We start from the raw sequence: 26364 nt of genomic DNA on the forward strand, positions 1-26364 counted from the left end.
CATTGTGGCGCTGTCGGAGCTGGGTCACCCTGTTCCATCTCTGTTGTGCACGCCGGAGCAATTCACTCTCATTTAAGTCGATCAGAGCAGCGTGTGCTGTGGTCCGTCTCCAGTCCATCACAGCTCTGGCAGTCTGACGGCGACTGTCCCGGGCGGCAGACTTTTTGTTACCCCCGGCCTGTTTTGGGGCCTGCGTTATTTGTTCATGTAAACAATGTAAACAATTATAGGGGGGCAACCGCCATTCCAACATCCCACCAGTCCGACATAGGCCTCTAATTGTCTAAATGGCAACACTTAATTTTCAATCAAATGTCCCGTCATTCCGACAATTTCTGATTCCTATGGTCGGAATGACGGTATTTTTTTCTTTTCTTTTTTTAAACATCCTGCCTTTCTGACAATTCCTTTAATAGCGTATTTTTTTCCCTAAAAGATTTTGCACTGGTTGGGCTTAGGCAATGAAGAAAGGAGTTGGCTGTGTAATTATGCACAACCATGTGGGTATTCCTCTATCAGCATGTCTTAAAAAAGGGAGTCACCCGTTGAGCTTTGTCGGAATGGTGGGACGTTCACATGTCGGAATAGCGGTGTCGGAATGGTGGGGACGTCTAAATGGTGGGATGTCGGAATGACAGCATGTAACCGCCATTATAATAGACTTGGTGCTTAATTGAATACCGGCTTAGAATTTAGGAAATACGCTACTGTTATTTCATTTATCACTATGCTGCTACATTACAACAGGTCGGTTACATGTTGTCATTCCGACATCCCACCACCATTTAGACATACCGCTATGGGAATGGCTAGTGTGACGTCACAAATCACTTCTAACCCCTGCTGCTAACATATACAGCAATTCATGTTCTTCATTGCTGTCCCCCCCAAAACACACACACACACACACACACACACACACACAATCATTTATAAATTATATAGAGACGTTATATGAACTTAGCTACTAGCTAACTAATGTTTACCTCCGTGACTGGACCACCGCGACCCACTGGTCTCTGCCATAGGCGGCCTTACCTATGTTTCAACCGTTTCAATTGAAACGGGCCCCAGCCACCAGGGGGGCCCCCAGCTGCAGCCACCAAGTAAAAGACAGCACAATAATTCATAGGTTTCACCTTATCATACACACACACAGGCCTACATCCACCACACACACAAACAGCTCTGTCCACCGTGCGGTCACACACTCGACCCCTGATCCGCTCTACAACCACTGATGCGCGTATAATGCCACACAGCGACGGTAGTCTACTAATCGCTCCTAATTAATAACACGACAGGAAATATCAATAACAACGTAGGCAGGGTTTCTGCAGGTACCAGCAAATCTAATTTAATGCTTTTTAATGCCCTTTTTAATGCCATTTCAAACATTTTTAATGCCTGTGACTGCAAATACTATACGTGTGCGTACATTTAAGTTTAATTTTACTGTAGATTAACTGTATAATCTCCCTATTTTTCTGCTCTTTGTGCTCTATAGGGATGTAATGATATCACAGACATGAAAACAGGTCATGGGTGAAAAAGGTGAGAAGGATATGACCCCTCTAGGGGGGTCCGGGGGCATGCTCCCCCGGAAGAAAAATTTGAATATTTCATATTTGAAAGCATTAATCTGATGCATTTTGAGAAGAAATTCAAGAAGAAGTACAAGACAGTATGAGTGTATGATAAAGTATGGTCACATTATGTAACGTTATTAGTGTTGTCACGATACCAACATGTTGGTACTGGTATTGGTACCAACATGTTTTTTTGATACTTTTCCAAATACAAAGAGAACACAAAAAATGTCATTATTGACTTTACTTTAATAGAAAATCTTAGAACTATTATGCATCAGTAAATAATCAATCCCTGCTGCTGCAGGATTAAAATTGAAATTTCCATCAATATTAATCTGAACTCTTCCTAAATTAAAACATTAGTGGTCTGTTTAAAAAACTTGTTTTCTTTGCATTATTTGAGGTCTGAAAACACTGCATCTTTTTTTGTTATTTTGACCAGTTGTAATTTTTGGGGGAAATTGTTATCAGTAGTTTATAGACCCTTTCAGAGAGTATAAACAAATACAGGTGTTACCAAGGATACTAATTAAGGCTCCATTCCATTTAGTGTAGCAGAGCGTTTTCTAATGAGCCACACCTGTCTTTGTTTATACTCTCTGAAAGGGTCTATAGAATGAAACACAAACGACCATTTTACTCAAACACACACCTATTGTTTCCCATACGTAGACCAATGTGGTGCAGCGCCACAGAATGAAGACCAAGTGTTACGACTGCCGTCGTTTGGCCTGGGTGATTGTAAGGGTGCATATGTATTTCTGCCGTCGCTGGCTTGGTGTGTATTGGGTATGTGTGTAGGTGTGCCTGCGTGTGTGTTTATGTCTTTGCAGCTCCTTAGTCGGGTGGCCAGACTCCTCCCCCTCTGGTCCCGATTGGTGCTTCTGAGCTGGCTGGGGATTGGTGTGGCGCTTCTGAGCTGGCGGGCGATTGGTGCGGCGTCTGAGAGCGGGCCTGGGTCCTGGCATAAAAACCCCGAGTGGCAGTCGGCAGCTGGGCCAGAGCGAGGCAGACCACGCGTTCCTCCCCCTCACCCAACCAGCCACCTTTAGTCTTTGTTGTGTTCTCCCGTAGGGGTGGACCGCCATTTGAGTTATCCAGTTTTCTCCTGTTTTTGGTTAAGTCAGGGAGGTCAGCCTGTGTTCTGTTGTTTTTGGTTTCCTTTGCAGGTTAGTTTGTCCCTCTGAGTTAGATCCTCTTTTGTTTGTTATTTTGGCCGAGGTCCACCCCGAAGTTACTGAACCCGGTCATTATTTAATTATCATTTAATCTGTACCAATAAATATTGGTTTATTTACTTCTGGCTCTGTGGCTGCTTGAGTTTTGGGGAGAGAATGTCACACTTTCATGTTGCTCCTCAGACACCCCTAGCTGGGGTGTAACACCAAGCCACAAATTGACTCTGCTTTTTTTTTTTTTCATCAACGCAATATCGTTCCGTTAATTCATCTCCGCATAGCGCTCCTTTGCTGTGTTCACTCACTCACTCACTCACTCACAGAGAGAGAGAGAGACGTGCATGCATGCTAGTGGTGGTAAAAACGAAACTTGTCAACCAACTTGCATTAATTAACGAGTCTGTGGTGGCCCGTCTCTCTCTAGCGCGCTGGCGCACAGTCACACACACAGAAACGCAGGCACATGGACAGGTCGCGCTGTAACGGCTCAAATTACAATGTGGCGACTTCACGCAGCGGCGTCACCGCTGCCGCCGCTCTGGACTGCACAATACAATTCACAACCACAACCCAATCAGGTGCTCTCGCGCTTGTGGGTGTTTTCCTCTTCTTCTACTTTTTTTCTCTTCTCAATTCAAGGCTCTTGTAATCTATACATCCAAATCCCGATCACTTGTCACCTGACCCCCCCCCCCCCCCCCCCAAAAAAAAAAAAAAAATTCTCATCGGATCTGCACGATTCACGTAGGTCATCTATTTTGGTTTCAAAACGGCGAATTTCGCCGAAAGGTGAGTGATTCTCATGCCTGATATCAAAATCTCACTGTATGAATCAATCAATTTTTTAAATCATTTTTTTAATGCCTTTGAGAATCGAATTTAATTCCTTTTAATGCCATTTAAGGCCTTAATTTCAGCAAAATATATTTAATGACTTTTAATGCTTTTTAATGACCCGCGGAAACCCTGGTAGGCTTACCTTTGAAAACGGCCCGCAAACTATCAATAGACCCTCGTTTTCCTTCTCCCAGTATTATTCCTTTTCTCTTAGCGTTTCTAATGTCCTTTTGTTTTTCCTGCTTTCCTCCTGACGTGCGCCCAGTTGCGTAACCTGATGTTTGACGTCTGTCAATCACTTTCCTCCTCTTTTCTTTTTTTCCTTGGGTTAAAATGCCTCCAAACAGGCGATCTATGAGTAGCCTACGTCCTAACTTAAGAGAGAAATAAAACACAGCGAGAGCACGACTAAAATGTGATATTATTGGCAGCTTATTTACAGATTTTAATAATGGAGGAGACAGCTGTCTGTCTGCTGCTCCAGCACCGCAGCACCGACAGGATCAGCGCCTGCAGACGTCTGTCTGTCCGCATGTCTCGTCCTTTCCTTGTCCGTGGTCGTGGTGCTGAAATAACGCGGAGCACTTTGCTCTCATTACTTTTGTTGCCAATTTAAATTCATAATATTGTTAAAGCCTGTAGTTTTTGATTGTGTTAAGATTCCTGTTCATGTCTGAAAATGTACATAATGATTTTGCTTTTTGATGAAAACCAACTTCAGTCCTCGTTTTTTCTGCTAAGTCCTGGTTTCTTGCCCTGATAGTGATTTTAACACTTGTGTTGTGTGTACCTGGGATGCATGGATAGTGCGTTTACTGCGTCGTTTCAGGGTTTAAAGCATCAGCGACACATGGGCACATAGCTGGCAAATACTGTTATGTTTAACAGGGTAGGGCCTCATATGAAATATTGAAACGGGCCCCCAGATGTCTAAGGCCGCCACTGGTCTCTGCCTCCTGATGTAGTATTTACACATGTATACAGTCGCATTGTTTACGTTGTGTGTTTTAATTAATCCTGTAACACAACTGTGTCTTCTAGCATCTAGATCCCACACCAAGCACCAGCCATGAGCCCATAAATCTGGAGTATATGATTGCTCATTGAGTGAATATGATTAGAATGAATATAATGAACAGTATGGCTCTAAAATTGCCCCAAGATAATTGATGATGCTAGATGATTCAGCAGCACTACATTAATGAAACTGACTTGAACTGATCATAAGTATTTATAAAAAAAAAAAGAAAAGAAAGAAAGAAAGAAAAAAGAGATATTTCTGCTGAGAATTCTTACCTCTTTTATTTTATTTTTTTTATTGTGAAATACAAGACAAACAACACATTGGACATACATCCATGTATACACAAAGGGTGGACAAGGTGTGCGTGTGTGCGTTGTAACGTGCAAATTGTAGGCTACTTCACGTTAAATCGATGTCAAAACAACAAGAGAGACATGCAGCAACTTGTGTGTGCCTGCATTATTATTTTGTTATGAGCGTGCGTTGTAACGTACAAATTGTATTTCACGCGCAACAAGAAGCTGTGCATGTATGAAGCAGCGTGCACGGGGACAGCTCTCCAGGGGACGGCTCTCCATTCCGACACACCTCCACTCCGACACCCTGCTGTTCCTAAACACCACTGTTCCGACAACCCCCTCGCAGCTGTCCAAGGTGCTGAACCGCGTGATGTTGTTTACACTCTGTGTTGCGGCTTGTCTGTGAAATGTGCGCTGCTCAGGGACTGGGCAGATCTGTCCCACTTGCTTTCTCCCCGACTCCGTTGTTGGAGATCTCCACACAGTAAAAGAAATACACTTCTCCCCCCCCGCTCCGCTCGAGCGCAGCTGAACCCGGCTTGAGCTCACAGGGGAGCGAGGCTGCTGCAGCCGCCGCTCGTGCTGACAGCTGACTGAGGGAGATGCTTTGGTTGGGTTTAGGCAATGAAGAAAGGAGTTGGTTAAGTTTAGTAAAAAGACCAGGTAGAGGCTAGACAGGCTGGAAGCATAATGAACGTTATATGTCATTAATATTAAGTATTTGCTTGTTTTGCAGTTAATTATGCACATGATCCGTTTGACCCCAAAAAGGATCAATGCGCATTGCGCACTGCACAGCCTCCGGTTCCTTTCTGATTACGTCCGTCTGTCCGTTCGGAGTGGGGGGTTTCCCCAATAGTCTTTTCGGAATAGCGGGGTCTTTAGAAAAAATAGAAAACCCCGCTATTACGATGAATGGAAGTCTATTGTCGGAAAGGCGGGGTTTCGGAAAGGCGGAGTGTAACCCTGGTGACATATTGAGTGATCTTTGTTTACTTTCCATACATTTCTTCCTTACAGTACCTTTAAGTGTTATGTATAAACATACCTCTGGATAAACTCCAGGGTGCAAGAGGCCTCGGCTGGATACTGCATGTTGAAGACGTAGTACGCAGCAAACACTGCTGCCACTCCGGTCAGCAGATTGTGGTGTGGCCCCATCACACAGCTTCCCTCCATTGAGAGAAACCATGTTTCTATGCCTTGTGTGTCTCCTGAGAAACATTAAAAAGATGATTACTAAAAATCTGAACAACACACACCCAATACACAGGATTGAACTCTCATCACTATGGCCAATGTGATGAGCACCTCAATGCAAGACACAAACAAAACAACTACTGTTGCAATTTCAACCACAGAGTGGATCATTCAGCCACCTGACATGAAACCATTAACACTCGGACCGCCGTGAGATCATTGACCTGTCTTGCAAATTAAGGCCGCGTTCAGACTGCAGGGAAATATGATTAAAATCAGATTCCTTCTCAAATCCGATTTTGAGTTTTGAGTTCAGTCAGACAACTCTGAAATTATAAAAACTAATTTATTGAGTATAAGCATTAGGGCTGTCAGTTTTTAGAAAAATGACATTCGAACGATTATTGAATGACCCGTAATTTGTTCGGATATATTCGATTATTACCCCCCCCCCCCCCCCCCCCCCCCGCGCCGCCGCAGCAGCACACACAGTCGCGGTGTTTTATTTTGAAAATTGACCGGATACTCTCGTTGTTTCATGTTTGACTTCCTGCCCAGCTTGACGCGATTGCTCGCGGCTCTCACACAAAATAGACCAGACGCTGCACGGCGCGAGCCGGCCGCGGAGGTGCACGCCGCGACACCACACCAGCGGTTAATATGGGCACAGAAAGTAAACTGGCTCCGTTTCTCGGCTGTTCGCGGCCCTTCCGCGTCCGGTGGACGTTCCGCGGCGCTATGCAGGCACCGGGCACTGCAGCCAAAGACGGTAAATAGAGTATCTTTGCTGCAGCCTGCATATCGAGCAGCTCATTAATGCTCGAATACGAACTTTTCCCCCCACATTCGAACGAATATTCGAATGTCGAATAAAAAGTGACAGCCCTAATAAGCATGCAAGCTGAAGCACAGCATAGTTAGCATATTCTTGAGCATGGTTGCAGCAGGATTGATTGTAAGCGTTGCAAGCTGAAGCACAGCATAGGTATCCTTGAGCATGGCTGCAGCAGGTTCTGCGTCAGACTCTGTCTCAGTTATTCGTTCCCTGAATGATCCGGTTTGCCAGACATTACAGGGAATGAAGCAGCCGCCCCCCCCCCCCCCCCATTTATTTTCACAAACAATGGTATCTCTTCCGCATGCGCAAGATCCAAAATGAAGAAATCCCCGACTGCATACCTGACGGAGTTCAATACAATGTATTTAGTCTTCCAGAGAAATATAGAATCAAAACAGTAAAGGAATTAACAAAAAGGGTAACACAGAAGACATGACACTTAACCTTATGCAGTTCCAAATTGGGATGACTGCAGTATCCCCGAAATCATATAGTCACTGAAGTCATCGTAAGAGCTGTGTAGAGGAAGCCTCAGGATCAGGGCACACGTGTTTGCCTCTGGGAATTTCCTCCTCTGATCTTGTCGTGGGGCGTGTAAAAATCCCAGAGTGGGGACAACATTGAAGCCAAGAGGTGGGATTTTTTTGGCCCCAGTGGCAAACATCAGGAGGTTCTCCATAGTGACCTGCACTGGTACGAGTCCCTCCTGGCGCAGGACTGCATCTCCACCTGCAATGTAAAAGGTGAGAAATTTAAAAGACAAGATTCCAGTTATTTTTTGTTTTACTATCCACAAAGCAGAAAATACAATATCTCCAAATGAATCTGTAAGTGTGTAAGTGTAAAACCACCCCTTCAATCAAATTAAGGAACATGATTACGATTGTTTCTAGATACTGGTGCTTTGTCTGATGTTGTAAAAGCATAATCTCGAAACTTGACTATTTCATTGTATATGTTTATAGGATAACTGTTTGGATTAACAAATGAATCACTTGGCCATAATATTGCTGTGTAGGAAGAGAATGTTGCTGACCGACTGCGGTCCCAATCCTGTGCGTCTCTCTTCCAAAATGCGCCCACAGACACTAAAGGCCCACTCTGAAGGCGCACTGGATGCGGGTATACTGAAGATGAAATGCGCCAGCTTTGAGAGTGCTGGGAAGCGCTCTTTGTTGAACTTCCACCATTGAAGCACGCTGTCTGGGTCTGGGTTAACTCCGTCATCCTGTCCCGCTGGACCCAATCTCAATGCAGCCCTCTAATCAGGACTGCTTTATGATCCTGCCACTTTGTCACAGCAACCTTGGATGGTTTTCTGACAACCATATCAGATTTACCTCTTCCCTGATTTTGTAGTTTTCTGTCATTGGTGATCTTCGATTTGCATGGTGCAGGGATTCTATTCTTCATAATGGTCCCTGTTCCCAGGAGACCATTTGCTTTCAAGCCATCCAGTAGCTTGATGGAGGTGAAATACCTGTCAAAGTACAGGCGTGTTCCTCTTGGAAGAGATTGTGTCATCCAAGCGACTGCATTGCCTCCGATTCCAAGTTGCTGGTCAGTGAATGTATTCTTGCCCTTGTAAACCTCAAAATCCAGTACCAGACCATTGGGACTGGCAAGGACAAAAACTCTGAGTCCTGTTGGGTTTGGTTTCCCTGGTACAAACTGCCGTACAGGACACCGGCCTGTGAAGGGAATCATTTGTTCATCTACATAGGCCTTCCCTGGCCTGGGCAGATTGAGGCAGCCTTGTTGCACTCTGTTTAAGAGTGGTCTCACCTTCCAGAGGGGGTCACTCTTTTTCTTCTCATCAGAGACATCAAGGTCATTTGTGACTTTGAGTGACTGTCTGATCTTGAAGAATCTGTTGCGACTCATTGCATGGGACTAGTGTTGTTCTGATACCATTTTTTGGCCCCCGATACCGATGCTGATATCGATACCGATACCACGCCGTTTGAAAAAAAAAAATACATAAGAGCTTTTTTTTAATCTAATACTAAAGAACTGCATACTCACTTGGATATAAAACCATTGCTATCATGGTTTGGTCAGGCACTGCTTAAAAATCTTTGTGAAACAGGAAAAAAGACTAATACAGAGTGAATCCAGTAGAACTTTTTTTATTGCCTACCTGGTATGGGTGACAATAATTGAAAACTTCTAAAACCTGAGAGTTTTGGCTCTCAAAGGCCAAAATAGTGCAATATCCATGGATACTTCACTACTCTAAACCGTCATTGTAAAACTCTCTCTCTCTCCTGAACAATGTATGCTCCAAAAATTGTCATTTCTTCTTTATCTGCAACCAATTGTAAAAGTATTATTTACATTAACAGTCTTTAAAGGCCATTTTCTCAAAATGAGTTTATCTTCAGACTCTGAACCAACAATCTCAACTTCAGCAGCACTTACAGACACCAAACCTTCCAGTTTTATTCCTGTCTATATTCTTAAGGTTTTTACAGAGGGGATTGTTGATAGATCGGTGACAGTATTTTGTCATTTACAGAGTGATAAAAAGAGATATACAAATCCCCTCGGTAAAAACTTCTGACTCAATGTGTCAACAAAATAAAACAATAATTTTGAAAGTGGCTTTATCCAAAAGTGCAAAATCTGTAAAAATGTAATCATGACAAAAGAGAAACATTGCCCCAGAGTCCATTTGGGTCCCTGACAAAAGTGCAAAACTGCTGTAAAAATGTAAACACATCAGCTATATAAATATATACATAAAAAATTCTAAATACCGGTACCTCCTGTCATGCCACTGCCGGAAACAGTTTCTTTTAGGCGTCAAGCACAGTGGAACCTGGCACTTTATGGAGTCTTTACCCTCATGTCTCCAGCTTCCTGGCAAAGCTTGCAGTATCTCCTGGATGCTGTAGCATCGTCTCCATAAAAGACTGGCATGCAGGCTGATGGGGGTGTTTTGAGTGTTGGGTGACCCTGCGCAAACGAATGAAGCTGTTCACCACAGAGATGTCCAGAAAATGGTAAAAAAATTTCATTGTGGAGGACACTGACTGTAGTAGCCAATCAGCGCATCTGACACATCCACACCACCCATCTTGCCTTTATAGTGAATGACAGTGTCCGGAGCATGAATGTCCTTCATCCGCCACACACCACCTTCCTTCACTCTCCTTCTGACCGTCTTTCCACTGTAGGCTTTGTGCACTGAAGAGCATACAGTGACCTCCCGGGTGTCCATCCATTTTTACAAAAAGAAGCCCGTCTTTTCACAGCCACCGCAGGTCCCCTCTCTCAGCCTTTTTTGTCCAGAGTGTTGACCTCGGTTTTGGGAAAACCAACCCGGCTCTTTCTGATTGTTCCACAACACCCAAAATTCCTGGTGGACAAATTGCGGAAGAGCTCAGGGCTGGTGTAGAAGTTGTCAATAAACAACGTGTAGCCCCTGCCAAGCAGAGGAAATGGCAGCAGATCATTGACAGATGAATAACTCAGACCCTTGCATGTGACAGACTCATTCTTACCAGAATACACAAAAAAAATCCAGGTGTAGAAGGTGGAGGAGTCTGCAAACACATAAAGTTTGTAGCCCCACTTTGTGGGCTTGTCCTTCATATACTGCTTCATGTTTATGCGGGCCTTCGATGCCACCATCCTCTCATCGATACAGATATCTCTGTAAGGTTGAAAATGAGCTTTGCAGGCGGTCACTATATCTGTGTACAAGGGCTTGATTTTGAATAGCCTATCATAAGATGCAGTACCCTTCTTTCTTTCATTTTTCTCATCTTCGGGAGGTAGTTTCAAATCGCATTTGGACAGATGCGTCTCAGTCTGAACAGCTCCAAACACTCAGATCGGTTTTGACTGTCCGTGACGTCACTCTCCGCGGCGCCGTCACTGTGTTACAGGTCCCGTGAGCTCCAGTTAAATATCCATTTCCTTCTTGTTACTTTTCTTTTATGCAAACTACCATGCTGTCGGCGACAGGAGTGACATGTACACACACACACACACCAGGCGGGCTGAGGTTGAAACTAGCGGGGCAGTGCGGCTGCAGCACCGGGCAGATCACCGTGCTGCAGCGAGAGTAGCCGCCGCGTCCGGGAGGCATCGCCTGTCACATACGGCGTAGCCTCCGCTCCGACGTCGTTGCTACAGCAACCTGTCAGATGGGTCAATAATGTGGCCCAATCTGAACAAGGCCAAATGTGGGCGGCTGTGGCTCAGGCGGTAGAGCGGGTCGTTCACTAACCGGAAGGTCAGCGGTTCGATTCCCGGCTCCCCCTGTCTGCATGTCGAAGTGTCCTTGGGCAAGACACTGAACCCGCACCTGCCCTGTGTGAATGTGTGTGAATGATTATCTTCCAAAGCCTGTCTGCGAGCAGTGCTGTATGAATGTGTGTGAAAGGGTGAATGCGACCATTACAGTGTAAAGCGCTTTGAGTGGTCAGAGTGACTAGAAAAGCGCTATATAAGTGCAAGTCCAAGTCCAAGTCCAAATGCGATTTGGACACTTGCTAAAAACAGTGTGGACAGTCAGCCCTATATTGGATATGAGAAGAAATCAGATTTGCCCATTTGACAGCAATAATCTTCCTCTGTGTCAAGGTCTGTGCTGAATACTGTTTCAGCTGCAGCATGTACTGTATGTTCACCTCGGTCGCTTGTCATTTTCTACACCTTTTCTACATTCTCAGTCAGTGAGGATATGATGTTGGCTGGCTTCACAGTTACTGGTGATTCCACAGATCCCTGCCACGCAACTTCCTTCTCCAAGCCAATGTGCTCTTATTCAAGATGGAAACTCCTCATTCTACATTCATGTGCGATGTGCCACCAACAATGAAGACTTACAACCCGTGGCAAAAATGATGGAATCACCACTCTTGGAGGGTGTTCATTTAGCTGTTTAATTTTGTAGAAAAGGGGCAAATCACAGACATGCCACAAAACAATTTTTATTCAAAATCCCAATCTTCTGGCGTTAAAGCAGAAGTGAGTGATCCGGTCGTTTTCGCTAATGCTGCGTTCCAGGCAGGCTTTTGAAATCGTAAATTACAGCTTCAAGTCACAACTTACGACTTTGTAGCGTTCCAGGCAACCCACTCGTGTTTTTCCGACCTGTTTTACCGGTGAAAGTCACTATAACGGCCACTCGTAACTTCCGACCGGTGAACTCGTACCAGATCGAACTGGTACCACTTCACGGTCGGAAAAATACGAGTTTCCTTGAACGCACCATAACAGTCCTCGTCGCTACGTCACCACATTCACGGCGTTCCTTGGCTGCACACACAGCCCTGCATGCCGTTCTCTCTCCTCATTGGATAAAAACTGTAGGATACGATAAATGTTTTCTCTTCGGCTCAGAGCAGAGCAGAGGGACTGAGAGACCCGTGTTTCAGTCTAAACACTCTATGTAAGTGATTGCTGTCGGAAGATATAACTATTTAAGACTTATATTAACACAAATATATCACTCACTTCTGCTTTAAGAAACTAAAAAAGCAAGAAAGAAAATTGTTGTAGTCAGTCACATTTTTCATTTTTTTAGATCAAGTTGAGGAAAAAAATATGGAATCACTCAATTCTGAGGAAAATATTATGGAATCACACAGCATCACAGGGCTCCAGACTAACACTGTGCCGTGAATTTTTTTTTATTTGGGACAATAATCAATATCCCCCGGGACGCAGTTTTTTTTTTACACTGAAAATGCACATATCACTGTCACTACACAAATTGGCGAGAAGCTTCCTGCTGCACGAGACATACACAGACGAGACTGACAATAAACCCGCAAAATAAACAATAAAGACAATGTTACTACTCTACTGCAACCACCGGAGTTCAAGGCGGCTACAGGTGACAGGTCGCACTGTTCACAATCACCACCATGGTCCGGTTTTTAAAAAGAAAATCCCCAGGGGGGGTTCACGAGTGCGAGGCAATCACAGAACAGCCAGGGCCTGCTATTTCACAGCCAGAGTCAAAGGTAAGAATATGATTAATTCACTTCTAATATTTTGTTAGTCAGCTTCAAGTTTATCTAGCCAGCGGACTCACTATTCAGCCTTTTACCGTAACCCGCCGCATGACAGCCTGACTGACACCTCTGAGATCGCTCTCTCTCTCTCTCTCTCTCTCTCTCTCTCTCTCTCTCTCTCTCTCACTCACTCACACACACGTGAAACGACGGAGTATATATTTCTATTTCCCGCTAGCTCTTGTGAATGCACAAAACCTCTCAAAGCCCACAATTGGCCGTTTGTGGTTTTATAATATGAATAACTTTATTTGCGATCGACTGCGGGGGCGGCGATCAGACCGTACGAGTTTAGCTTTTACCGTGCACTTCTGTCATGCATGCGCGCTTCTCTGTGCGTGTGAACGACAATAACGGAGAAACAGCGCTATGCGGAGAAATCTAAACACTGCGGGGGTCCGGGGGAGTCTGATGGAGGTGGGGCTTTAGACTTCAGTGATGAGGACTGGGATGAAGAAGAAAGTTACCAGACTCCGAGCCTGAGCCTCCGCCACGGAAAAAAGAAAAAGAAGTCACCGTCCGCTGACACGTCCACTGCAAAGGGCCTGGCCACAGACATATGTGAATAAAAATGATTCATATAAACATCAGAAAACACCGTCATGATTAAAGAATTATAATTTTTTCCCATAAATCTCAACAGAGCCGGAGGCTCAAGAGCTGCCGGCTGCTGTCCATTTCAGCACCCAAACCACACTGGTCCCTGTGAGACCATTGAGACCCACATCGCAAATATCTATGCACAGCTACAGGATTTAACATAACAGCAGAGTTATATATTAAAAGAATAAGAATTATCAATATTGATCAATATGAATGTTTTCTATCAATATTTTTTTTTTTTATATATTGTTATATTATTATTGAATACATTCCACTTAGGAGCATTTTGACTAAATCTGTGTATCTTTTACTCTTTTTATAGAAGCAAAGCTCTGACTATGAGACCAAAAGGAAGAGAAAGTTTCTTCCAGAATGGAAAAAAACCCTATCCATTCATTGAGTATGACCAAGGAGCACAGATGTACTGCAAAACATGCAGAAGCTGTCCTACTGAGGAGGCCATGGGGAACACCCTGTTCCATGAGGTAACTGGTGACAAAGTGAGACTGAGGACCATCAAGGAACATGAAGGTATTTAATTATTCTTAAAGTTGTATTTGAAAAACAGCAAAAAAAACCAACTGCAGTTCTATTCATGCGGTGGATCTTCAAAAAGTGCACTACGGGCTTCTTGCCAGCTACAGAGTAGCAAAAAAAGGGCTCCCTCACACAATTATAGAAGATGTATGCTTGCAAGTTGCAAAGGATATGGTTCAATGCATGATTGGTGGGAAAGAGGCAAAAATGTTGGACACAATCCTGGTGTCCAACAATACTGTGTCACGCTGCATTGATTCAATGTCCGAAAACATCCTCACAACACTGGTCAGTCATGTGAATAAAAGTGAGTTTTATCAACACGAGAGTGGCTTGAGTTGAAAGTTCTCGTTGCCCATTGCTACAGGCACCTTGACTCCCAGGTCCTTTGGCAGAGGATGGTTCAAGGTCGCATTGGAGTAGAAGGCCAGTTCCGGCATATCGCAGTCATCGCAGAGATCGGCCTGGTCCTCCCCATGAGCTCCTCCTGCTGTGAGCGTGGCTTCTCCGCCATGAAGAGAGTGAAATCAGACTGGAGGTCCTGTCTCTCCAATGACATGCTCAACAACCTTCTGCAAATCTCTATCCATGGCCCTAAAGTGGAGCACTATGGCTCTGAGAAAGCAGTGACAAAATGACCTCAGTACAATGACTGAGATCACTCACACACACACTCACATTTTTTTTTTGTGATCAATTTTTTTATTTAGTTTTATTTCATTACAATTCCATTTATCCATTCCCCTTGACCCCACCCTTGTCCCGGGTCCCGGGGGTAACATTAGGTTAGGGTGATTACAGGGAAAAACAACAAACAACAAACAAACGAAAATAAATAAATAGTTATCAATAGTTATCAACAGTACATAGCAGACATATTCATGAAACAGAGAAAAACAAAAACAAAAAACAAAAAATAATAATAATTGTTCATTTCTGAATCCTCTGAGTGTTTTTATGGCAATAATTATAGATGACAAATCCAAAGTAAATTACTGGGATGTACATTTTTTTGGGGGACGACATACATTCACTTCAGGACGGTTCAAAATATATTTGGGGACGATTTGGGGATGGTTGCTTTTCATCAGCCCACCGTAACCTTGTTTTGTTTCTGTTCAAAACATATTTCTTTAGGTTTTCTATCTTGATGCTGCCAGTGTGATTCCATAATATTTTCCCCAGATTTGAGTGATTCAATATTTTTTCCTCTACTTGATAAAAAATAAAATTGTGACTTTCTTGCTTTTTTTTCTTAAAGGATAATTACCGCGTATATCCGTATAATGTGAGTCTACAGGGCAGCAATATGCAGCCTCTAAATAACACATTATCTGCTAGCACTAGCGTATCGTAACAAAATATTGGTGAAATTAACGAGTTTTGCGGCAGATAATGTGTTATTTAGAGGCTGCATTGCGCTGCCCTGTGTACTCGCATTATACGGATATACGCGACTCTCGGCTGGATCTAATTTCGTCGGAACGACTTGTAATGACACCAAAGTTATCTGGGTGAGTAAATGATCGTATTTTATGCTAGAAATAAGGTCCAGATTGTAAAAAACGGCAATTCCCCTTTAAAGCTGGAAGGGTGGCAATTTGAATAAAAATTGTTTATTTAAATTAAACAACTAAATGAACACCCTCCAAGAGTGATGACTTCATCATTTTACCCAGGGGTTGGATATCAGAGTGCATCTTCAAAAGTCTATCAGCTGCAGCTGAAACAGTATTCAGCACAGACACTTACCTTGACCGTCTTCATTTGCCAAAATCAGCTGAGATGGATCGCAGAGGTTGTGGTGAACGTTTTATGGTGAATGTGCATTAACCCACTGATTGGAATGGCTTTCTCACAAATGATGAAAACAAGAAGACACTCATTCATTTACTTCTGGATCACTGGAGCTCTCAAGATATGATGGAAGACATCCTCCGAAGGCCTGTTATTTTCGTATAGAGGCTGGTCAAGCCTTCAAGATAGAATGCAATGCTGGAGTGATGTCGAAAGAGCTTCTACCTGAGATCTGTTCAAAACATAAAGAAACAGATGTGATCATTGACATGCAGTATATCCAAACCAAAATGCCTCACATCACAACAGTCAGACTCAGAGCAAAAGACTGACATTTTCTTCATCCTCCTGTATTATGCCAACATCATCTTTGACATGGGAGATAGACTTATCACCATCAAGCAGCTGGCTGAAGATTACTCAAGAGGAACACATTTCAGCTCTCCTGGCCTTGCAAGCATTCACTGGTGCTGACTGCACATCAGCATTCAAAGGCAAAGGGAAGGTGCGACCGATGGGAGATTCTCAATCAGAACTCAAAGTTTATCCAGATCTTTGCCCCCTTCTTACCGCTGTGGATATCAGAGCGTATTCCACACACAACCACTGCTCCCCTCTAATTGCCCTCCCTTCTATGTGACGCTGCTGGGTACTGTACTGTCCTCCTCGTAAATTGTATTGTATGGTATTGTGTGTACTATTTATTGTGGTGTATGTGGTGGGAGTATTGTATTGTATTGTTTCTCTGTGAGAGCAAAAACCAAGACACGTTCCTATCAACTTGTTTCTATTTGTTGACATGGCAATAAACTTTTGAATCTTGAATCTTGTCCCTCTTTATGTTAGGCCTCTATATGGGTGCTCTAAATTAAAATGCTTCTTACTTAAGTAACAGATATATGTTAGCATGCCAAATATTATATTAGCCAAGAACAGCTTTCTTATGCATATATATAATTTTTTATTTTTTTATTTTTTACATTTTCAAACTGACAGAAAAGGAAAAGGACCTGCAGCAAAGGTTTGGGCCCCCTGCATAGTTAGTTTCCAAAGGGGGTGCTACTAGCTACTATCACAGCATGTAAATGTCTGATACCTTGGTCAAAGTTGTCTGAGAGCTCAAGTCTCCTGGGTTTCCCATTCTTTTGCAGGCTGCTGCTTTGTTTCTCTTTTTCACTCTGAAACTGTAGAAAATACACTGATATTGCTTGAAATATTATAAATGTTTAACTTTAAGCCTTTTGGAGATCGTTTCATCTTCCACTGTTTACATTAACTGAAATTTTGACCAAGCATTCCCAAACTTTTGCATGGATAATAAGTTGGACTGGTCCCTAAACACAAAAACTCCTGTTTTTATTAAGGAAACACAGATCTCTTGACATCTGTGGTGAGATGCTGCAGATGTTTTATCAGTCTGTGGTGGCAAGTGTTTTATGTTATGCTGCAGTCTGGAGGCAGCATCAGACACAAGGAGGCAAGAAGACTGGACATATTAGTTAGGAGAGCTGGCTCTGTGACTGGTTGCCAGGTTGGACACACTGAGGGAGGTGGTGGAGAGATGTACAGTACACTGAAGATGTGAAGAGGCCATTCTGAAAAACCGAGATCATCCACTTCATAACACCTTGATAGACCAAGAAAAAAAAACAACAGCAGTGGTGGACGACTACCGTTTCTTCACTGCAGGACGGAGAGATACAGAAGATCCTTCCTACAGACATCAGGCTTTTTAATTCTTCTGCAAATGGTAGATGAGCTGACAGGCAAATGAATTCACCTTTGATAAGAAGAATAACAATGTCTTTATTAATCCCCAAAGAAAACATTGCAATTCCTTTGTTTTGTTTGGATATGGACACACTGAGATCAACTGTGCAGCCCTAATTTTGATTTATGATTCAAGTGGGACAAAAATGAAAAAGATCTAGTTTTATAAATGAGACCCCAGATGAGTAGGACAGATGTAGACTGGGATCACACAGGTTTCCATAGTTAGGATCTATTTGTGTGGAGCCACCACCCAGCCCTGCAGGTTTTAATCCTTACTTGACCTTTGACCTCAAACTCATAATGTGTCAAGTTAACAAGATTACCTGAGCTTTAGCTCTGGGTTTTCACTTCTAAGATGGTGGCTCACTTGGTACTGAGGTCAGTCATCATGGTGAGTGTTGCTTAACTATAAAGGGCGGTCTCTCCTCTCTGTCTCTAACCCTCCTCTCCCCCATGTGCATTTGTTTACAATGAAGCAGGTGAGAAATCAATCCATGGAGCGGTGGATAACGTTATATAACATATACGATACTACAACGTGTATATTTGTGTAGTCTTATCTGTCAAACAAGAGATTACGGGTTACGGAGCATGTGTGTCTCGGTGCCGCAGAGATGAGAGCTGGGACACCTAGTCGGAGGCTCTGATCTAGCAAGGTTAAACTACACAAATATACACGCCATAACATTGTATATAATGTTATCTACCGCTCTATTGATTGATTTCTCGTTGACTTCGTTGTGAACAAATGCACATGGCCAGGAGGAGAGTTAGCAAAACAGTGGGAAAGCGACCAGACTTGCATAGTTCCCCTTTGACTCCTAACCTGCTCTGAATCAGCTCAACAGCTAAACAACTGACCAATCAGATACCTGGAAAATCTGAGTTATTCATTTCCACAGGATCCTCACAGGTATAAAGTGTTCACATATAAATGATAAATAATAAAATCAGTAGATATGTTTTGGAATTTTTCTGCATTAATTGCTTTGCTTTCCATTGCAGGCCTGAAGTTTGCCACTCCACAACACTAATGTGATTTGTGGACTGATGACACTAAGATACATTTTTTTGTATTTTTAAAAATGAATTTGGTGTTTCATATGGTGTAAAAATGGCTCTGCATAGCAGCATGTGGACATCATGTCAAAGGTGAAGTCTGGTGGAGGAGCATCATGGTTTGGGGCTCTGCTGCCTGGACAGTTTGCCACCACCCAGAGTTTATTTTTTATCAACTTATTTGTTAGTCTTAGGTTACCTTTTTTGTGTGCCTTGTCTTGTATCTGTTGCTGCTGTGACAAAGTGAATTTCCCCCTTGGGGGATGAATAAAGTTTTATTTTATTCTTATCCAGGTTTCCTACAGGATAATGTCAGGGTGGCTAGCTCTCCACAAGCTCAGCATAGAAGTTGTGTGATGCAGCAGGACAAGGAACCTAAACATTTAAGTAAATCTACTAAAAAAATCCACCTTTGGGAGTAGCCCAGTCAGAGCCCAGCCCTGAATCCAATAGGGATGCTATGAATGACCTCCAGAGAGCCATTCACACCAGACATCCTATAATAACATGGCTGAGCTGAAGCAGTTCTGTCAGGACCAATGGTCCAGAATTCATCCTGAATGTTGTGCAGTTCTGATCTGCAGCTACAGGAAACGTTTGGTTGAGGTTAAAGCAGCTATTAAAGCCAAGTGTTCTCTTACTTTTTCCACCTGCACTGTTGATGTTTAATGGATATGTTCAATAAAGACATTAAATATTTTAATTGTATGTGTGGTATTAGGTATTATAGGTAGGTATTATATTAGGCACATTGTGTTTGTTAGACATTAAATGGCCAATTAATGCAGAAAACTAAGAAATTCCAAAGGGTTCACATACTTTTTCTTGCCGCTGTAAGTCTGTAGTCCAGGACCAGAACCACAGCTTCTACATAGATCACAGCATTTCACATAATGCTTAAAGTGTTAAGATTTTGAGTAAAGAAAGGCTGAACACTGCGGACAGGCTGTCAAATAAAATAGAAATCTTTATTAACCACACCTGAAATGAACAATTATTTTTGTTCCTGAATGATTAGATGAGCTATAACTTAAGAATTATAAGATAGGCAGACGGTTTTACACTTTACATCAGATTCTTCTGGCTGCGATGAATTCACGTTTAACTCAAGACGGCATCTTTAATTACTGGCATTCATTCCTTAAAAACCAGACAGCAGCGTCGGCTTCATTCATTACGTGAACAGCAGGAAGCTCTGCTGTCATGTTACAGTGAAGCTTCCACATGTATGAGTGACACACCTGCACTGATGAGCCAGAACACATGATGCTATTCATCCACATGTGAAGCAGTGAGACATGAACAGCATTAACACCTTAACGTTTCCTGTATCACACACACACACGCGCACACACACATCTGCTGCTGCCGGAGTGAAAGCTGTTGTACAATGTTGATCTCAGTCCGACGGCGGTCGTCTAGCCCACCACCACCGTGTCCTCGTCTTGGAACTCGTAGTAGGGGACCTCCAGGTTGAGGGGGGCGGGGCCCTTCCTGATGCGGCCCGAGGCGTCGTAGTGCGAGCCGTGGCAGGGGCAGTAGTAGCCCCCGAATTCGCCGGCGTTGGCGATGGGCACGCAGCCCAGATGCGTGCACACCCCGAGGACGATGACCCAGCTGGGGTTCTGGACGCGGTCCTTGTCGTGCTGGGGGTCCCGCAGCTCGGCGAGGTTGACGGCCGCCTCGGTGGCGATCTCCTTCTCCGTGCGGTGGCGGACGAACAGCGGCTTGCCCCTCCACTTGAAGGTCATGTTCTTGCCCTCGGGGATGTCGCCCAGCTTGACCTCGATCTTGGACAGGGCCAGGACGTCGGCCGAGGCGCTCATGGACGACACGAACTGCGACACCACCGTCTTGGCGGCGTAGATGCCCACCACGGTGGAGGCGCCGGTGATCAGGTAGGAGAAGCTCCTCCTGCCCTCGCTGCTGCCCTGGGACGACTTGTGAGGGTCCTGCACATCGGGGCGCCGGTAGTCGGAGAAGTCTGGGATGTTGACGTCCGTGTGGGCGAATCTGACTCCAGCGCAGCCTGAGGGTCAGAGGAGGAGGGTTACATGTTAGAGAAGAGCTGCTGCATGTACAACACTGAGCAGTCATGTCACTGAAACCTCAACTTCACTGTGTGGAGAAATGTCTGCTTTCACAGGAAATGGCTCAACACGGATGTTTTATAATGCACTTCATTTGCTACGCACTCCACATTTGAAATTTCAAAATGTCATACTTGTTCCAGACTTCTCTGTAAAAAAAATTCAAATAATTTCTGACATTTTAGTATATAGATGTGTATCATGTAAATAAGTTATGCAATTAACTGTTTGTTTCCATTATTCTGAATTTGTATGCCATTATGTCACCAGATAATTTCCAGGAGATTATAATGAATCCAAATCAGTATTAAGATAAATATATTTCCATACAATAATTTCCATCTTCCATACTTTTCTTGACCTGGAAATGTATAAAATCCAATGCCATACTTGTGTAAGAACCCTCGCACTGACACAAACACACACTGGGGATGAGTTTTGATTTTTTTCCTTTTAAATATTTGAATAGATATTACATTTGAAAAAATTCTATCATGTTGATTTACAGAATGCCATTTCACACATTTGTATTCTGGTGCCCGGTGATGCAACAGGCTGTCTAGTGTCACAATAAGGAAATGCTCCTCCGGTCACAGGGTATCTGTTCAAAATATTGGTGTAGGTGTAGAGTAGAAAAGTGTGTGTGAACGGGTGAGCGTTACGAGATGTGTGATGTGTTTAGAGTGGTGGTTAAAACTGAAGATTAGGACTTCAGATTCATAATTTGCTGCATCAGTTTAGATGCAACACATCTGAATGAGCATGTACCGTATGTCACCTGTAAAGCCTGCACCTGTCTAAGTGAGCTAAAGCAGAGGTGTCTGTGGTGTACAGTCTCCCATACAAAAAAAGACCATCTATATTTCAACAAATTTAACACAGACTGGTTTACTGTGTACAGAGACACTGCATCTAAATTCTGCTTCTGCTTTTCTATAGCAACTTCACTCAGTGACATCACAGTGAGTGGTAATGTGGTTTCTGAGCAAACTGAACCTGAGGAGGCACAACCCCAGCTCCCTCTGCACCACTGTAACACTACACTAACTCTACAGGAGAGGCAGAGTGAAGACACTGGAGCTGAACTTTGTAGAATTGAAAACTTTGTCAAACTCCTTTCTGAATAAACTATCAGAGCCTCAAGATCTGTCTCAAGTGGAGATTGTAACATCCCATAAGCGTTGCTCTACCTTTTCTCAATCTGCCTTTACTTTTAAAGCTGTCAAATCATGGAACAATCTCCCAACTTTGTACAGACTTAAACTTTTTTTCCTGTTAAGTCAAAAAACTGGATCCTAAGGAATCAGTCCTGTCAGCATTAATCTTGAGCCTAAATTATTTTTTAACTTTGTCAAAGTATGAAGTATTTTAATAACTGTATGTTCCTATTTCCTTCTGTTATGAAATATGTTTCGTGCCTGTGAGTGGGTGTATATATGCATATGTACGGATGCTTCTTTTGTTATGTAAGTTGACAGTTATTATCTTTTTATTGGTCTTACTCACCTGCCCAGAGACTACAGATGGGAAGTAGCTAGTAAGCTAAATCCGGTACAAAGCATCTCCTCTCATTTTGAGACTAATGTTATTTTGTACATTGTCCCTGATATAAATAAACGTATTAAACTAAACTAGAACACCATGTTGGTGTAGTTGTTAGACACATAAGTTACTGTGAAACGTCAGGTAGGGTCATAGCTGTTAGCAAACTAACATCTGATATAATGGCCTTGTTCCACCACAAGGTGAAGTGACCAGCTTCACTCTCCTGGTGTAGCAGGTTACTGATACTACACAGCTGGTCTGCTCTGAGTTCAGCAGGTCACAGTGGACCAGCGTTAGACAACACCAAGCCCTGTCCTACAGCCTCTGACCAGGGGACAGGGCTGACATCGGCTGCAGCCTTAGCCACCTCTGCTAACAGCTGCGTCGGCTCCAGACGTGGAGGGTTCACGGCGGGACACACACATGATACTCCGGGTTTCACATAACATAATATCAACAACGTTAATGTGACACAGCCCGCTAAACTAATGCTAACGCTAAAGCTAAGGCTAGCTGCCCGCTTCACACTCACCGTTGATGCTAACCGTCACCGCAGGCCCCGTCTTTGGGCTTTGACCGCTCATCGACTCTCGGCACAGGAACTTCTTCTTGGGGTCCAACAGGACCTTCTCTCCCTTCATCACGACCCCGGGGACCAGAGCCTTCAGGGGGCCGGCGACTGTGAAGGCGGTGGCCTGCATGTAGGGGGAAAAAGCCCCCGACCGGGCGGCTAGGGACATCATGTCTGCGTTAGCTGCTGCTGCTGCTGCTGCTGCTGCTACGACCTTGTGAGCCGGAACTCAGTAGCCTACGCGATGACGTGACGTAACGAGTGCGTGCCTACGGCGAACGTGACGTAAGGACGTAAAGTTCATTGAGAGAGAGAAAAAAGTGACCTAAGCAAAGAAGGACGTACTGTTTGCCAAGAGAGGAAGTGATGACTTAAAAAAAAAAGAAAGAAAGCAAGAAAGAAATTAATTTAAAAAAAAATACATATATATATATATTACACTGGGTCCGTTTGATTTCCTGTACCACATTGGTGGTATTACAGTCACTGAATTAACTGTAGGCTACATGTTAGATACATGAATTTCAAAACTTTGCAACTAAATTATTTTTGATAATGAATTCAAATGTCTGTCATTTAGGAAAACCAATGACTTTATAGTCTCTAACTGTTTTTTACAGGCTGTGTAAACCAGAAAATACTCAAAAACAAAATAATTTAAATCATTATACTGTATTTGTAATTATGAAAATCTAACACAGTGGGTAAATTATTGGGGCTTTCCATAACACAATGAACACGATATGCCAAACATTTTTCATTATATTATTCATGAACTAAACTCTGTCATCAATGATGGCAATAACGTTGTTATAAAATAACTTCATTGCTACTTTTTTCAGTAACAACTGATCCAAAAAGTTACTGTTTCCCTCATTATAATGCCGTTACATGACAATAAAATCCACTTTTACTCGCCGTTACTCAACTCAAGAAATCCTGTCACAAAATAGTAATACACCCGTTAAGGTGAACGTTATACGGCCTACACATTTTTTTCAGTCCATCGACTAGTCGGAAAAAGGCCGATCTGGAACAAACCAACTTCAGTATTCCTCTCCTGTGCGGAGGAATAGCTACTGAGGTGAGGGAGCGAGTCCAAGTTATTTGACATATGTCAAATTTTTATAAACACAATAGTTATTTTTCCTGGTAATTAGTTACTTTTATAATGTAGTTATTAACTTACTAACTCAGGTACTTTTTGGGGAAAGTAACTAGTAATTATTATAACAATTATATCTAATTACTTTTTAAAAGTAACGTACCCAACACTGTCTGTGATTAAGAAAAGGAAACACAATGATTGTGTTGTTGTGGCTTTGTGTAAATCAGTGTGTATGATATCAGCAACATAAATGTAATTTATGATTAGACGATGAGAGCTGTAAACAAAGAAACCCATTACAATGTACTGGAGAGCACCTCCAAGAACAAATGACACCACCAAAGGTTGGAGTTCTCCACTCAGCCACGACAGAGGTTCCAGGTCTACTAGAGAGAACCACAGTGTATAACATGGAGATGTGATAAATATTTCACTGAGTGTCAGAAGAGTCCAGGATAATCTTCCACCATGTGAAACACTGACAGCTGGTGAAGTGCAACAGAAGCACACAGCATCCCAGAGGCTAGAAAAACCACACAGTGGGCCCTAGTTTCGTTGACCGAGCGAAGTCTAAGCTCAGCGCAGCTTCGCCACGCCAACGGGGCTGGACCAGGTCCATTTCGCAAGATTCGTGGGCCGCGCAGTCAGACTTAGACCAGCGTAAACCCTCCCCTCGTCCCTCCCACCGGCGCAAACGGCGAAGAGGGAGGAGAGAGGGCGGGAGGGAGACAGGAGGAGGAGAGAAAGGCGTGGAGTGGGTTTGACACAGCCGAGTCAGATCTTCACCAATCAAATGAGCTCCTCTCCTCACCTTTAACTGCGCGGAGGGCGATGCGCGCTGCAAGTTTGTCATTTTATACTTGGACTGGACGGAGGAAACAGCGACGCCAGAGGCCGAACCTCTCCCCGGAGGAAACAGCTGTTTCCCCGGAGGTCCGAGCTCAGAGTGACCAACAATGAGTTTACTAATAATAATACAAATATCCTTAATCAGGTTTGATCTGATACACTGAGAACCCCTGCCCAATGAAAGAAACAACAACTAATAAACTAATAAAGAAACTCACATTTATTCAAACCCTGTAAGCAAGATGAGAGGTGTAATACAACATAAACAAACACCATGCGTAACGGATGGTAAAGGACGCTCTCTCTCTCTCTCTCTGTCCTCCTCTCTCTCTCTCTCTCTCTCTCTCTGTCCGTCTCTTTTTTTCTCTTTTTTTTCTGTGATAGAGATGCTGAGTATAAGGCTATATACTGACTATCTGATACCGAGGCTGTGGTGGACTAAGAGAGATGAAGATTTGTGTTTTGTTTTTCATTACGGCTGCCTGATGCACTAATGAATTAATAAGTAAATAAATAAATAAAGCGATCATCACAAGGGCAGAGTGGTATCTCAACACGGCAGCGACATGCAGTCATCCACCCTCAGTCCTGCTTGGGACATCCACAGCTGCTTTTCAGTGCCAGTTCGTCCCTGCTGTGTTAATTCAGGTGGAGTTTCCTTTACGCGCTGACAGCCTTTGATCTCTGCTTTGATCTGACGTCAGATGTGACGGGACAATCTATATAGATATAAATTCACGTGTTGATTCCATTAGTTGCATTAAATAGTGGTTATTGTGGTTATTTATTGCATTGAAATGTGCCTGGAACTGTGGAGATCTGCCTGTGAGGTCTTGGTGACGTGTGTGCACTGCAGGTCAGTCAGCCAAACTCCACTGCACCTGCTGCGCTCCGCTCTGCGCTGAGACTAGACCTGGTTGGAGGTGGCGAGCTTTCAGCGCAACCTCGGCGAGACATTTTCCCACGAAACTTCCACTGCACCAAGCTGAATCTGTGACGCCTCCCCCTGCTGCGCGGCCGCGCCTATCTCAGCGCAGCGCGATCTACAAATCTCCCAATCTGACTTTGCGCTCGGCTGCGCTGGTCGAAACTTGCATTAGACCGGCTGCGCTACCTTGCGCCACCTGCGCTGCGCCAGCAAACTAGGGCCCAGTGTCTCTGTAGAAGATTAAAAAGTAAAATCAGACCAGAATGAAATCAAATAGACTATTAATAGTAAAAACTCTGAGCTCCAACAAGGCACTTATAGCTTACTGTTTTTCCACACATCTATCAGAGATTGCCTGCAGGGTAAGGTAGTTTAGTTTAGATTATTTGCACATTATCTACATAAGAACAAAAGTTACACACTGTGCAGGAGAGGTGGAAGCCAAAAAGGCTTATGAAAACACCTCCCCAACAATGATTGTCTTCAGAGAAGTCATTACAGTAC

At 43.5% G+C, this 26364-nt stretch overlaps 1 protein-coding gene across 1 annotated transcript; it reads right to left on the reverse strand.

Moving 5' to 3' along the window:
- Positions 1–19710: 19710 nt before the first annotated feature.
- On the reverse strand, positions 19711–23202 carry uqcrfs1 (ubiquinol-cytochrome c reductase, Rieske iron-sulfur polypeptide 1). Its single transcript, XM_083969369.1, has 2 exons — positions 22937–23202; positions 19711–20798 (listed from the first exon to the last, which is right to left on the reverse strand). Exons 1-2 carry the CDS (start codon positions 23145–23147, stop codon positions 20188–20190), a joined length of 822 nt encoding a protein of 273 aa, XP_083825495.1. The 5' UTR covers positions 23148–23202; the 3' UTR covers positions 19711–20187.
- Between the last annotated feature and the right edge of the window lie 3162 nt (positions 23203–26364).

The sequence above is a fragment of the Trachurus trachurus genome (genome assembly GCF_905171665.1).
Source record: "Trachurus trachurus genome assembly, chromosome: 3".
Taxonomy (NCBI): Eukaryota; Metazoa; Chordata; class Actinopteri; order Carangiformes; family Carangidae; genus Trachurus; species Trachurus trachurus.

What these genes read in the sequence shown, in the direction of transcription:
- uqcrfs1 (XM_083969369.1), bottom strand. Translation starts at nt 23,147, where the DNA reads ATGATGTCCCTAGCCGCCCGGTCGGGGGCTTTTTCCCCCTACATGCAG. An exon ending in GGTGACGGTTAGCATCAACG is followed by an intron (nt 20,799 to 22,936) that starts GTGAGTGTGAAG and finishes TCTGACCCTCAG; the next exon opens with GCTGCGCTGGAGTCAGATTC.